The sequence below is a fragment of the Sparus aurata genome, chromosome 15 (genome assembly GCF_900880675.1).
Source record: "Sparus aurata chromosome 15, fSpaAur1.1, whole genome shotgun sequence".
Lineage (NCBI taxonomy): Eukaryota > Metazoa > Chordata > Actinopteri > Spariformes > Sparidae > Sparus > Sparus aurata.
The window spans coordinates 9,153,750-9,168,653 of NC_044201.1; the positions used below are offsets into that span (position 1 = coordinate 9,153,750).

The 14,904-nt window shown below is 40.6% G+C and overlaps 2 protein-coding genes across 7 annotated transcripts in view; both read left to right on the forward strand.

Annotated features, from left to right (window-relative positions):
• Window positions 1-25: 25 nt before the first annotated feature.
• On the forward strand, window positions 26-6,150 carry LOC115596380 (neuropeptide Y receptor type 4-like). 2 transcript variants are annotated; one of them, XM_030441439.1, is made up of 2 exons: window positions 26-244; window positions 3,430-6,150. In XM_030441439.1, exon 2 carries the CDS (start codon window positions 3,487-3,489, stop codon window positions 4,840-4,842), a length of 1,356 nt encoding a protein of 451 aa, XP_030297299.1. In that variant the 5' UTR covers window positions 26-244; window positions 3,430-3,486; the 3' UTR covers window positions 4,843-6,150. The 2 variants fall into 2 exon arrangements, with proteins under 2 accessions (XP_030297299.1, XP_030297298.1); XM_030441438.1 differs by having other exon boundaries at window positions 29-244; window positions 3,416-6,150.
• A 1,059-nt stretch (window positions 6,151-7,209) lies between these two features.
• mcph1 (microcephalin 1) overlaps window positions 7,210-14,904 on the forward strand; it is a 31,882-nt gene continuing 24,187 nt past the window's right edge. For 4 of the 5 annotated variants that reach the window (XM_030441413.1, XM_030441415.1, XM_030441416.1 and 1 more), the window contains exons 1-10: window positions 7,210-7,311; window positions 8,253-8,311; window positions 8,400-8,491; window positions 8,605-8,723; window positions 8,845-8,926; window positions 9,242-9,353; window positions 9,434-9,565; window positions 9,687-9,767; window positions 10,630-11,784; window positions 13,014-13,129. In XM_030441413.1, the coding sequence (XP_030297273.1) occupies window positions 8,281-8,311; window positions 8,400-8,491; window positions 8,605-8,723; window positions 8,845-8,926; window positions 9,242-9,353; window positions 9,434-9,565; window positions 9,687-9,767; window positions 10,630-11,784; window positions 13,014-13,129 (1,920 nt within the window). In that variant the 5' untranslated portion in view covers window positions 7,210-7,311; window positions 8,253-8,280. Of the gene's footprint in view, window positions 7,312-7,453; window positions 7,565-8,252; window positions 8,312-8,399; window positions 8,492-8,604; window positions 8,724-8,844; window positions 8,927-9,241; window positions 9,354-9,433; window positions 9,566-9,686; window positions 9,768-10,629; window positions 11,785-13,013; window positions 13,130-14,904 lie in introns of those variants that run through there. The other variant, XM_030441414.1, reaches the window with a different exon arrangement.

Consider the following 14,904-nt stretch of genomic DNA (forward strand, 5'->3'; position numbering starts at 1 on the left):
TCAGCAGGTGTCACTTTCATGATGTAATTGAATAAATGCACCACTGTGTGACAGCAGAGCTCAGTGCTCAGAGGGCTCCAGCAGCCCAGTAATACGGGGGCTGTCTCTGTCAGAAACCCTCTCCTTGTTGTGATGTTCAGCTCCTTTTTCCAACTCTCGTCTCTGTGGATTCACACCTGTCCAGAGCATCGCTTTCTCTCTCATCTCGGCATCACAGAGACACCATACCCGTCCAGCCCACCACGTGAGTGATTTATTTTTTACGCACAATAACGATCTGTTGTGTACAGCAATGATGTTTGTCAGTATTTGAAATGTATGCTGTTGTTCCTTCACTGTCAGCTTGTAGCCTGGCAGACACGCAGGTGTGCTATCTGTACAACTGCAAGTGTTTTATGCATGATGCATTCAAACAATAGCGGTCCACGGGAGGCATGTCTGTGAACATTTGTCCAATTTTAGCCAAAAAATTGAGGTAAACAGGAAAAATCTGTGGCTTATTTATTTTATTATTTGATCTAATGTGTTGAAATGTTGTATTTGAAATAATGATGTCTTGGGAGGTGTCATCCACAAGCAGAGAATAATGAGGCTCGGATAATCATCTCAGGTCGAGCACACTACAGTGCCTGCTGCCTGTTATCTTGCTCCCCCTCGTGCAGGCAGGAGGAGAGAGGAAAATTGTTTCTGAATAGGGACACTGACTGAGCTTGTAGGAATACTGTTTGTTGTTTGTTTGTTTGCATTTTTACAAAATTGATTTAGAATGACAGATTCCAGGGTAAGTGGAATAATATTTAGCGGTCTGGTGTAAAGCTGTAGTAAAAACAGGGTTTTATTTATTTTTAGTAAAAATGTAATGAGAGGGGAACACTATAATCTTTAAATATACACATTTAATAGCAGTGACTCTGCACGGAGGGGAATATGGATGCTTAGCTTCTATCTAGCACACATGTCTGTATAACAGTGTGTGTCATTACAGGCTTAAAAGCACTCAAAATCCCGCCCTCAAGAACTGCTCATTCCTTAAAATCTAAAACTCTCATCACACTCATTAAGTTTCCAAAGGGAATCTCTGGCAGATTAGAAACATGTGAAATCTTCTTGCAGTCTGACGACATATTTAATCTATAGGAGACTTTTGAGAGGCGATGCAATGCATTATAAGGTTTATTCATGACAATCCATTACTGCGTAGTACATCTGCTCTCAGAAAAACACAATAAAGAGACTCAAGGTGAATCTGACCCGTGGAGAATGACCTCCCGCCACTCTCTCATTTTCCCTGTCAGAGAACAGTATTTTGACCGAGATGGAGGACACTTCACTGAGGCAGAAAAGAAGAATATGATGGACAGAACGGTGCCAGGTCACAGTGTCCCTATTCCTGCGGAAATTCTGCTCAAGATGGGGACAATCACAATGCCTACTCTCTGGGTGTGCAGCGTCAGTTCACTGTAACATGACAAGTTCAGATTTACCTCTTACTGGGGCATTCCCCCCACTTCTTTTTTTCTTTACCCTGCTGGTGTTTATGCCTCCACCCTCCATTACAGCTGTTTGTTACATCTGCTTGCTGGTGACACTACACTTGTCTTTCCTCCCTGAACAAAGCATGATCAATGCTGTGCCACCCTGCCTGCAGCTCAGTCAACACACTGACAGAGTTGGTTAGTAATGATGCAGTGTGAAGTGACTGATAGCTCAGCGTGCGTGCCTTTAATGAAAAATGACAGGCTCATTTCCTTTGCTGGTTTTCACAGCACATGGCAGAGGTTTCAGGGGAGAGAGCTGGAATCCATTTTTAGGATTCTGACAAAGTCGTGCCCTTTCACTCTGACGTACTACGCCGTTTATTGTGTGTGTGTGCAAAGCAGACGAATGTCTGCCCGATTGTATGCATAGTAATTTTATTGTCATTAAGCTATTATGTTCAGTCTTGAAACCTGACTGGAGGATTCATATGAGGGAGGAGAACTGACAAGTGTGAGTTCTTCAGATGGGTAAAGAAGATGAGAAAAGACCAAGAAAAGATGATGCTATTGAGTGCAACTGCAGTGTTGCACGAGTCAAGCTGCAGTTTACATTCAAGCCTGCCCGGACACATATAATGTACGTAGTAAATCTTCGAAGGAACCAAAGGTATTAAGTGTAGTTCTGGGCAAAATGGAAATGATCACTATGTTGACATGCTTGATTCCAGTGAGAAACATGCTGTCTTCACTGAGAGACTATTTTAACACGGAGAACTGAACTCGTCACATGGTGTTCAGTTCCCTGAAGATCAATATCAGCAAAATCAATGTGCTTGTTTTAGAGAAACAAAGAACCAACCTAAAATGTGTTCACCTGCCTAGCCAATGAATCTGAAGAAATCTCAAGAAATGGCAGCAAACTGTGAAATGTTGATGCTTCACATCCTCAACCAGGCAGCACATAGAATCGGCACGATCAATCACCAGTTTCAAGGTGGGCAGCCAAGATTAGTGTCAGCAGTTCAATATCCGAACCCGTGTGAAATATGGTCACAATCTCCCCTTCTGTTCTAGAGTTATGGCCTTGAATAATGGCCAGTAAAGTGCTTTTTTTCTGAAAATGATGATGTCATAGTGAAGCCGACCTTTGATCCTAAGGATATAAAATGTAATTGCTTCTTCATAATCCTGTTGAATGTGTGTGAAATTTCTTTCATAATTTGCACGTTAAGCACAATGTTTTGTGGACTACAAAACTTGACCTTGACATGGGTGGGAGTAGATAATGACTGTCAGCTAACATCTGCATGCTAACACGCTCCCAGTGACAATGCTAACATGGTGATGTTTAACGTTTACCATGTTCACCATCTTAGTTTAGCATGGTACCGTTTTCTTATTTGCACAGAGTGCAGTCGAGGCTCATGGCAATCATTAGTTTTGTAGGTATTTTGGTTGTGAACTAGTTGGTCAAACAGTAAATTAATTAAAATGTTGACCTCATGATGGCACTAACGGAGAAGCCATTGCAAATCATCCCGAGGGGGAAATACAATGCCCTAATCAGAGCTCATGGCAATCCAGCCATTTGACATCTTTTGAGATGGTTCAGTCTGAACCGAAGTGGCGAACTGACCAACTGACAAATAAACGGACATTGCCGCACAAAGCCATTCCACTAGCGCGGCTGAAAATAAAACATAAGGGCCTCTTGTAATGACAACGCTTTCTTGAACTCCATCTCACAGTGCCTTAAATAGAAAAAAATCCTCACACATTGCATCTCACCTCCCCATCATTCCTCCTCAGCCACAGGATCCACTTTCCTTCACCCTTCTCTTAGAACAACAGGATGACTTCTCCTTCAACTGATCATTCCACCTAAAACACAGACTGTCTTGCAAGTGGATCATTTTTCTCTCTCTCTTTTGTCTCAGATGCATGTCTTCAGAGGGCTGGGGATGGACACTTTGACGCTGGCGGCTGCTGACACTCAAGTCCTGGTGAGATGTCCTTAAGTGGCAACACGAACCAGTCTTCTCCTTCGACGACAGCTCTGCCGCTGCCCTTCAACAGCTCCACCTCTGCACATTCCCTAACGTTGGAAGAGGGGAGAACCAGCTATGAGTCTGTGCAGGAGTGGTTGGGGAATAAGACCCAGCTCCTGTCAGACCTCGCTGTTCTGGGGCACAATGATCAGTGCCATATGTCTCCTGTCCTCACGGGATTCCTTGTAGTGTGGTACAGCATAACAATGTTGCTGGGGCTGCTGGGGAACATTGGCCTCATCTGCATCATTGCCCGTCGCAGAGAAAAAGTCAATGTCACCAGCATTTTCATTTGCAACCTGTCATTCTCTGACATCCTTGTGTGTGTCTTCTGCCTCCCCTTCACTGTCATATACACGCTGATGGACCATTGGGTGTTCGGGTCGCTGTTATGCCGGCTGGTGCCGTTCATCCAGTGTATGTCTGTGACCGTGTCTGTGCTGTCGCTGGTGTTCATCGCTCTGGAAAGACATCAGCTCATCATCAATCCATCTGGGTGGAAACCGAGCATTCCCCAGGCCTACAGCGTGCTGGTTCTCATTTGGATTCTGGCCTGCTTCACCTCCTCACCTTTCTTAGCCTTTCAGCTCCTCACAAATGAGCCCTATACTAACGTAATGCCGATCCTGCCCACTCCACTCTATCACCAAGCTTCTCCTCAGGCCTATTTCAATGCATCTCCACCTCAACCTGTTTCCTACGCATCAAAAAACTCATCTCTGCTGCCAAATACACCCCGCAACCTCTTTTCTTACAACCCCGCCTCTCCACATATGGAGGCCTGTCTGGAGCACTGGCCATCCCAGCAGCACAGGCTCGCTTACACCACATGGCTCCTGCTCTTCCAGTACTGTGGTCCACTGACGTTGGTCCTGCTCTGTTACGTTCGAGTTTTTGTCCGCCTTCGCCACCGCAAAGAAATGCTGGACCGCACCAGGACCCCAGAGAGTCAGCGCATGTCCCACAGCCGCCGCATAAACATCATGCTGGTCGCCCTCATCACGGCCTTTGCTCTCTGCTGGCTGCCGCTCACCATCTTCAACGTGGTGTCAGACTGGTACCAGGAGGCTCTGCCCATCTGCCACCACAACCTGCTGTTCTCCCTCTGCCACCTGCTGGCCATGTCATCCACCTGCATCAACCCCATCATCTACGGCTTCCTCAACTCCAACTTCCGGCAAGAGGTGAGAGAGGTGCTCCTGCACTGCCGCTGCAGCCCAGTAGAAGAAGAGTGTGAGCGTTTCCCCATGTCCACCGTGCACATGGAAGTGTCCCGCACCTCGGCGCCTCTCACCTGCAGGAGCAACTCTGTCTGACTCTGCTGTGAGAAGTCAAACTGATGTCATCTCATACTGTAAAGTTGTACAGGTGGAGGACCTAACTCTGTTTATGGCTGGTCAACAGTTTAAAGTAAAGTGTGAAGTACAATGTCGGTTTATATTTTTTCTGAAGTAGCTCTGAGTTTTTAAAAAGACTGTGTTGATGTTAAAAAAGTTTCAAGAGAAAGAAGAAGTGAAAAATTTGTAATTTTAGACTAATTATGTTGCTGTGTCCCAATTAGATACTTCATACTAATCATACATGGCATGTAATATAATATCCATTACAGCAGGCCTATTCAACTATTTTTATTAAGTCAAAACAAGTGAAGTGCCAAAGGGCCTGTAAAGGGATAGTTATATATATATATTTTACCTTAGAGTAGGTTGTCAGTTTAACTCTCCTAAGTTCCTCTTGCATAAACAGCCTGGGTTAAAGCTTTTTAATGAAATAAGAGTATATATTTGCTTGGCAACAGACATAACTAACCCACTGGCCAATAAGCCTACTAATAAATTGGGCCAGAGTTAAGTTGTTAAATGGGCCGCCAGTTGAATAGCTCTGCACTACAAATACTGCCTTCATGCGGCAAAGATACAAGAAATTAACATATTTTACCATTTTACACTGACAGTGCCCTTCTGGATGTCAATTAAACTGAGACTTTAGAGAGATGATGCCAGCAAATGTTGTTGAAAATTTAATACAAAGCAAAATGTTTTTCCAAATATTTTATACGAAGTATTGAAGCCATACTCTCGATACAAGCTGCATACTGTGACAATGAATAAACCACTGCAGAAACCGAACAAATGCAGATGCCTTCATATTTGGCAGTGGGCAGGCTTTATTCATGACAGATCAACTGGGGGAATATCTTTCAGAATAAAGGTGTTAATCTCCACAGTAGAGTTTACGAGACTTGATGACATTGATGCTGTTTTTTAAGGCTTGTGGTGGACCAACGAACTACTAAAAGACTTTCCCACATGTGGGCCTTTCATTTAGTTTGTGATAGAACTGTATGTTGTACTGAAAAGTAACAAAGGTGGATTTTGTGACAAACTAGACAGACATGTTTTAAATTTTCTTTTATAAATGTTATGCGTTTGGTGTATTTCTTACATTTTTACGTTACCTCTTTTGTATTGATGGAATTTGTGCTGTGAAATCGGTGTGTGAGAGGAAATCACAAGGTGTATTCTGTTTTGTGATTAATGTGAACAGTACTGATGACAGTTTATTACACTGTTAATTTTTAAATTGGCTTTGGACAAGTTTAATAAATATATAAACAACATCAATTGTGTTTACACATGGCTTTTATGGGTATTCAAATGTGTTCGTCTGTAAGCCTGGCACAGGGAGGGATGGCTATGGCGATTCACCAAGTTCTCAAATATCATCTAAGACAGTGAAAACCTGTATACACGTTGTTTGCCCACTACTGTCTGTGTGAGACCATAGGCCAATGAAGACAAACTAGACAGACTAATCAAACTAGTACAAAGAGAAGCTTGATTTGTTTTTAAACTGCTTCCTCAAATGCCTTATTCTCTTTTCCGAATCAGACATTATAAGACAAATTGCTTCCTTTGAAACATGGGGGGGGGGGTTGAAACAGAAAGTGAGACAAATTAGAATTAATAAATGCTTGAGACTATATGAAGTTTGTCAAATCAAACTTGTAAAGACCGCCAAATACATATTGCATATTGAATAGGATATGGTTTGACTCATCTCAGGCAGTCTCTGTCCATAATGAAAATGTGTTATCTGAAGAAGTAGGAAGAAAACATACACGTTTTAAATATTTTACCAGTGAACACGAGGCTGTGTTCAATTGATAACTTGTAGTTTTTAAAACATGAATTTGCACAGTTAAAAAAACTGAAAAGTCACCTTGATCTCTCAGCATGGTCCCATATTGAGTAAGTTCAACTTCAGTCCTGACAGCCGCGTCTACTTGAGGCCTGGGAAGACATTTGAATTTGTTTAACATTTGGTTTAAATACCTGGCAGACTTAAAGAAGATTGTTGCACATGAAAATTAGGCTACACATCATCTCTGGTTTGGCCAGAATCCAACACACACAACAAAGCCTTTTATTTGACGTTTGGCCTATTATGAGCAAGATTTCCATTACATTTTCTGTAAATTAAGACTCATTTTTAAAGAGTTTCGTGCTACTCTGCAAAGAAGAGACAGATGATACCTCTGAAAGATGAATTCATTCGCAGACAGGAAACGTTTAAACTGATGCACACTTATTAGGGACCTTCGAAGGGACGGTACCACGTTCCCTTGTTGCGTTTCTGGGTTGGAGGTGACGCCGTGATCTATCAGCCAATGATGGGCGATTGTCCCAGAATGCATTGCACCACAAAATGCACGCGCGAACATATGAACACTGTAGTTAAGTATTGTTGGAAACTGCGCAATTTTAACCTGACATCCGCATAAAGTAAGTGCAAGACAAATACTAAAAATGACTCGTTTCTATTTGCATTCATGCACTTGTACTGCCAACAGTCAAAACATGTGTAAATGACAATGTCAGCATATTACGGAAGTAATTACCCAAGTTAGCCACACCAGCACAATGCTAAGAGCCCCCAGGTCAGTTAGCTCGCTAATATAGTAGCTCCCGTAGCGTAACTAACGGTGAAATTGCGTCAACATTAGCGTTATTAGCGTGTTGATATATTTTGGTCTATGTAAGTTGACGTCCCTGTTGTTTTATATTGAACGTTACACAGTAACACAAATTGTGTAACGTTATGCTACTCATATGCGCGATAACATTACTCATTTCACGATTGGCGGAGCTAGGGGAGGTTAGTTAGCTTGCTAACATTAACACTAGACAGTAACGAAGTAATGTGTTTTGAAGCTGTAGTTAGATGCTGGTAGACACATCGTAATGGTCCCTACAGAAGAAAAAAAACCAATGTCATAGTTTCAGAAACCAGCCAGTTTCCAGTTCTGTGGCATTACAGGTTGTAACAAGCTGAGAAGCTTTAGATCAGAGGCCTGTGTCTTCACTTATTTTGATAGGAATTGTCAAATCCCTGTAAATGACTGGTTGGCACAGCTTCCTGTTTTTCTCTATCTTATCTATTCATACTATTAGAGTCTTAGTTTACAGTTTTATTATTAATGCCTGATAATTACACACTTCAGTAGTATTAGGACATCGCTTTGGGCTGATTAAATTTACTTACCAAAATTGAATTGAAAAATAGCTCTGATTTGCAGCCCTAATCTTGTCACTGATTCACTGTCTTGTGCTGTTTGTTGTGATTCACAAGCATTTGAAAAGTAGTCAAAGTGAGATAAATTCCTGTGGATTGTGAACACTGTCCTTCCATGCCTTGTGAGAAAGCATCTTCTTTGGATTTGTAGGTGAATCTTGAAGCTTAAGAGGCCAGTGATGACCACAACTAACAGTTCAGTCCTGAAAGGTATTGTACATCACCTAGTTATACTGCAGTTGCTTAATGCTAAACATTTAGACTTATGGTTTATGACCTCTGTTCAATGTGTCCACAGATGTTGTTGCCTATGTTGATGTGTGGTCATCAGACAAAACAGCAAACTATTCAAAACCATTTGTTCAGCAGCTGCAGGAAATGGGAGCTCAGGTGAGACCACAGTACACATAAACATATTTTCACAAGATTGTACACCAATAACTGTAATTACAGGTTGTATGTGTGTATATTTTACAAAACTTAAAATGCCTTTTCTTTTCCAGGTATCAAAAACATTCAATAAACAAGTCACACATGTTGTCTTCAGCAATGGTCATCCGGCTACATGGAGGAAAGCCAAGAAAAGTGATGTGAAGATTGTCTCTGTTCTCTGGATAGGCAGGTGAGAAAAACACTGTTGTTGTGCTCAAGTTGTGCTCTCTTCGTTATTTAACCTCCACAGTTCTATCATATGTTAATGACATTGTTATTAAATTGACATAATGTTGTTGTGGGGTGTCCAGATGTTATGATGATGGTGTGCGTGTCGATGAAGATTTGTATCCAGCCATAGATGAAACCAACCCAGTAATGAAGAACAAAAAAGTGAGTCCAGTCAGATTTACATGAAAAATTGATGTCCCAGTTTAAACTGTCATTAGAAATCAGTTTTGGGCTCCTGTTTTTCAAGATGTATGAGCTTGTGATTTCAACTTAAACATGTTCTGATACAAGAGCTAATGCATACTTCCATCCTGCTCTACACTTACTGAGGTTTTTCTGACATGATGTTGCAGTCTCTCCACTGTTCAGCTTTTCTAAGTTAGCTGGGCTTTAATTGAAGGGATTTTTGAAGTGAAATGTTGAAATTGCATGTATTTACTTCCTATTGAACACATTGTTTGTATTTGGTTCACATAGCATCGTTGCATGCAGCCAAAAGATTCTCCAGAGAGGACACCCGAAAATAACAGACGCATGAGGAAAAAATTAGACAAGATGATGAAAGACTTGGTGCCAAAGCAACCTCTAGGTAAAACATTATTGGACCTTTTTAGTAACTTCTCCAAACCAATGGACAGCTCTTGATTTCACAATTATTGTTATCCACAGTTACAGATGTGTCGCCCATCATTATTGATGAAGAGAGTGGAATAGTCTATAGCCCTGGGTTGAAAAGATCAGATTACATGGCACAGCGTTTGAAAGACATGAAACAGAAACGGGAAAACCTCTCACCCACAGGTACGTGCAGCAGATTCACAGGCAGATTAATTGAAAAAGTCTTCAAAATATTCGTACTATAACATAAATGTAATACTCTTTTCAATCACCAAAATCTCACATACATGTCACTGTCTTTCAGCTTCACAAATGGTTGAATCCTGTTCCTCCACTGGGCTGAAACCTTCCCTTGGGAGCACACCAACTGTCTTGAAATTAATGTGTAAGGAAATATGGTTTGATCTTCTTGTTATTGAGCAAAAGCTGGCAGGTGATGCAAGAAGAAGAAGCCAGATGAGCCCATGTGTTGAAATCCAAGATGGCAGTTGTATTTGGACTAAGAGCTTTGGCATCAGTCTGCTTACTTATTTTTGCTCAAACTCAAAAGAAGGAGCTGTATTTTTGAAAACGGTAAAAGAAAATTTAAAAAAAGATTTAAAACACTGCAGATTAGAGATAAAAATGAATAAACAGAGTCCTAGCGATATACCTAGTAGGCAAAAGTAACTGTGCCCTTTTTTTTCCACTTTGTTTTTCTCTAATATGTATGTTGTTAGTTGTCTTTACTCCTGTGTCCAGCGGAAAAAGAGCAACATTTGCACCCCACTGGAGTCTACTGGATGTGCAGTAATTACTCATGTTTTTCCCTAATTTGATCTGACTGCTCCTAGGAAAAATAGTACATGACATTACATTCATCTGGCAGATGCTTTTGTCCTAAGCATCTTACAACAAATGAATTAAAACCAAGCAAGAGCTACTTGTCAGCTGTGATTAGGAATGTATCCCTTTTTTCAAAAAATAACTCTAGCATGTTCAGTGGTTTAAGTTATTTAATTCAGGGCTTTAGTTGCAATGTTTCCAAGTTCCCTCACTCTCCGACAGTTTGGTGACTGTCAATAGTGAGGGAACCCTTTCTCCGAGAGAAACACAAGCTGAATGTTGTTCTTGTTGAGCTTCAGGTGGTGCCTTGACACCCACTCTCAAGATGTCAGCGGCAATGTATGGCTCTTCCTGAGACTCAGTGGGGAGAATGGCAAGAATAGCTGTGTGTCAAAATAATAATTCTTTTTTCCTTGATATAGATGACCAGTCAGATGATGATTCCAGTGCTTCTGCTGCTGAACCAGCATACTCTCCTGATAAGGAAGAAGGGAGAATACACCGTGTTGTAACTGACCATGGCCATCTTGAACAACGCCACAAGAATGCCACTGTGAAGCCTTGGCTGTCACCCTGCAGTGATGTGCCAAAACAGATTAAAAGTCCTCTGATTTGTCCGGAGTTCACTGACAAAGAAGATGAAAAAGGGAATAGACAAAAAAAGCTGAGAAGGACTTTGGTGAGAAAAAAGTCAGAGAAACAAAAATCTGTAGATTTATTAGAAATTCCTTGCCAGGATAGGAGATCTGACAGCAACAAGAACTTAAAGAAGGAAAAAAGGCTTTTACAGATAAAATCATCAAGCTTATCGCCTAACAAATCTGAAAAGGGAACTGGAAAAATGAAAGCTGCTAAATCCTTTACAGAGACTAAGACTAATTTTGTCTCTGACACTGAAAACTCCTCTAGCTGCCACTTGTCACAGGCAAAGTTAGCTGTTGCTGCAGTGGAACTGTCAAAAGTGGCTGCTCCATCACAGAAAGTGGAACAGAAAACACTTAAACGAGCCAGACTGTCACTTTCTTCCTTGGTGCGATCTTTCACTCTATCGGGTGACTCTAAAACTGCTGCTTCAGATTCCACTGGAGATGACCATGTGTTTGAGGACTATTTCTCCCCAGCTAACTGTCAACGGAAGTCAAACAGAGCTCTTTCGCCAAATCTTCCTGTGCAGAGAGACATTCAGGTTCCTTTTGAGTTGGGCTCTGTCCAAAAGGAGAGAAAACACAGAAGAAGTGAAAGCATTGGGTCTGAAACTAACAGTAAAAAGAAGAGGAAACTGGAGGAAACTCAGACGGGCAAAAATCCTGATCAGCAGTCGGATGCAGGCAGTGAGCCTCGAAGTCATCCACAACAGGATGTTAAAGAATCTCTTAATAGCTCACGTGCTAATGCAACACTTGTGGCTAAAAGGCGAAGACAAAGCGTCTTGCCCTTTACAAGCACAGGTACAACAAGTGATACAGTAAAAAAGAGGAGAGTGTCTACATCAGTTCAATCAACAATGTTAATGGATAACACGGTACCGGAGCTACAGAAAAACTCTGATGTCAGTGCCCGTTCTCATACCTTGGAAAGTGAGTAGCTAAGCGTATGATGGAACACACACGTTTTTTTGTTTTTTCTTAATTTGCCTTCTTCATTATGAACTGAACAAAACGAATCTTACTGTGTGTGTGTGTGTGTGTGTGTGCGCGCTTGCGTGTGTGTGCGTGCAGTATAATTATTGTTTCAGGGAATTTGTGGATTTATTCCCTCGAGCTAGTCTTCTAACAGTGAATATTAATATTTGGATGTCACATGTCAACAAGAAAAATAAAGAAATTATTTCAACATTAGGAAATGGGGCCTTATTAAATGTTTACTTATGTAATATAATGTGTGTCTGTTTGGCTTTTAGAGGCCTAAATCTTAATTTAGATTATGAATATGAGCTACACAAACACATGTGCAGCCTGTGGAGATTAAGATGTATCAGTGTGTTTCCTCTGGTTTCTGGTTTTCTCCCACAATACAAAGACATTCAAGCTATTTGAATTAGAGGCTCTGTTTTCCTGTAGATATGCATTTGTTTGTCAGTATGTGACTGGCCACCTGTCCAGGGGTATACCATACATCTCGTTCAATTCATGCTGAGGCCTGCTGACCCCCAAGACCCTGAACAGGATAAGAAGATATAAAGTGGACAGAGTTATTGAAGGAAATCCATTATTGATATGTTCATTTGACTAGACTATAATTTAATCTTCTTTACTTTTCTTTAAAAAAAAAAAAAAAAAAAAAGCTACTGGTGTAAATGATTCTAACTTTAATGTTAGTAGCAGTGTTTTGAATTTTGGTGGTAATGAGGCTGATTTCATGACATTCAGATAACAGATTGTACCGTTCATGTGAGCTAAAAACATACATACCATTTTTATTAATTATTTTCTCTGACATTTGAAGCCAAGTTAATGTAATAGTTTAACAATATATGAAACCTGATATGATTAGAGTCTACATCTATGCGTACTCCTTTTTAAAGAATATACCATTTGAATCAATTTTGTTGAGGTGAATAGTCTGTTATCCAACTCTCTCTCTCCTATAAAAGTGAGGTGATGACTGGTTTAAGAATGTTGGTTATTTACAGTTTCATGATGCAGTTCTCAGCGAGATGTAAATTAAATGAGGCAGAGATGAATAAATATGAATGCACACCCACTTGCATGCACACAAACATACACACGCACGTTGCCTACTGTACAACTGCTTGATTGACAGCCCCCTGCACTGCTTCAATTGTTTTTCTTGTTTTCAAATGTAGGTAGAGGAAATGAATGTACGGTGGCAGCTGGTTTCACAGAGATCCCCTCTGACGGTGGAGAAAATCCCCACGAGCAAGTCAGCTTGTGTCTTCAGAAAATGGTCAACAAAACAAAGGTAACAGACTTACTATGTTTGTTTGAATTCAATTGCATATTATGTAATTTTGTCAATTCTGTTCAGTTAGTATGATTGAAGTACAAGACTTTTCCACTGACAAATACATATTGATGGTGCATTTTCTTTTACTGTTGTGGGGAACAAATAGGAGTCAAATACATGATGTGATGGGTGGGAAACACTTGCTCATTTTAGATTGAAAATGGTCCTTTTTGCTAATTTATATTCTTAGTGTTGTGCTTTGATACCCGCAAAACTACGCAGAGTGCTTTGAGACAAGTCATCTGATGGTGTTTTATAAAAAAAACAAAAACATTTGAGCACATTGTTTATCTTCTTTCATCACAGAAAATCAGAAAAATCATTATCATTATCACTTCTTCTTTACAATGTATGTTTTTCCCAAATTTTTGGCAGCTGCAAAATATGACAAAAAACTTGCGACGTTCATGGTTTTCTGTAATATAGGAGGTTTAGGAAGTGAACTGAACATGAGTCGTGCGTCTGTAATTCCTTTTAAAGTATTTCCTCTGTAAGGTCACACACTTCCATAGCTGTAGGCGTTTGACGCATCTAGCCGAGAGCTTGTGTCTGGTCCGGGGGACTTCCTGTGTTTTTGCCTCTGTGATGGTAGCTTACAACTTCCTTGCTTGTGAAATGCACCTGGGCTCTGTTTTCGTTACGCTGGTAACCTCAACAAGCTGAAGCTGCAACAAGCCAAATATGACGTCATGTCCCGTGGGGATCTGTTATGGTTTGACTTCATTGTAGCCTGATCACAGAGATATTGTAGTTGCTCTCAGTTCTGTAAAGATCAGAATAATACATGAATGTCCAAACATAAGGTAAACACAGTCATCCGGGACACGTCATACCTGCATGGCTCACTGATCTTTGAAAAAGCAGATGGTAAACGATGATACATTTCATTTTGCTTGACTTTGAATGAATCCAGTGCAGTTTGAGTTGAGACTGTTAGAATGCAAACAGTGACGGAATTATTTAGGCTTATTTTGTTCATTTGTAGCAACTTAAAAATGTTGAATAATAAATGTAGAGGCGTTGGTTGGTGTTGATGGCCAAGTGGTCTTGGACACACACCATGTAATCTGTCTTGCTCCAAATGAGCAACTCTTTACTTTCAGTTAACCCCTAAAGATACAGTTCTTTAAAAAAAATCATTGTTGTGGGCTACCCAAGAACCTCTGTATCCACCATTGTCTCCCTTATTCAGTTCTTTGTTGCTTGTTCCCATTACTCTCTCCTCAATTTTAGTATATTCTCTACTGTTAGCTCTATAATGAATGCATAAAAGGACTCCAAAAATGCATGAGAGCACAAATTATTAATGTATTTACTTGCCCATTACTGGAGTCTCAAAAAAATCTGATGAACTTTGTTGTAAAGGTAAACTGAGTGTTTTTCATGCATCATTTTGAGCATAACATTATTTTCAGTCAGTGTCAGAAGAAGTTCCTTTCCCTAGGCAGAAGACAGCACCTCTGTTAAGAAAGCTGACAATGTCATATGAAACCAGATTTCACAAGATTTCATGTGTTTTTGTTTATGTGTGATGTGTGATTGGGTTCATTTTAGACTTGATTTCGTTTGGATTTAAAATCAGTAAAGCTGTAGCACACTTTGTATAACTTGGTACTAAGGATCCAATATGAGGTCGAGAGAACTGTGCTGCATCACACAGTCAGCTCTTCAGTTCTCTTCTGGCAGTTTCATTCTCCTAACTACAATTTGTAATTCAACGTTTTGAAAGG

Coding starts and splice junctions, on each gene's coding strand:
- LOC115596380 (XM_030441439.1), top strand. CDS start 3,487: ATGTCCTTAAGTGGCAACACGAACCAGTCTTCTCCTTCGACGACAGCT.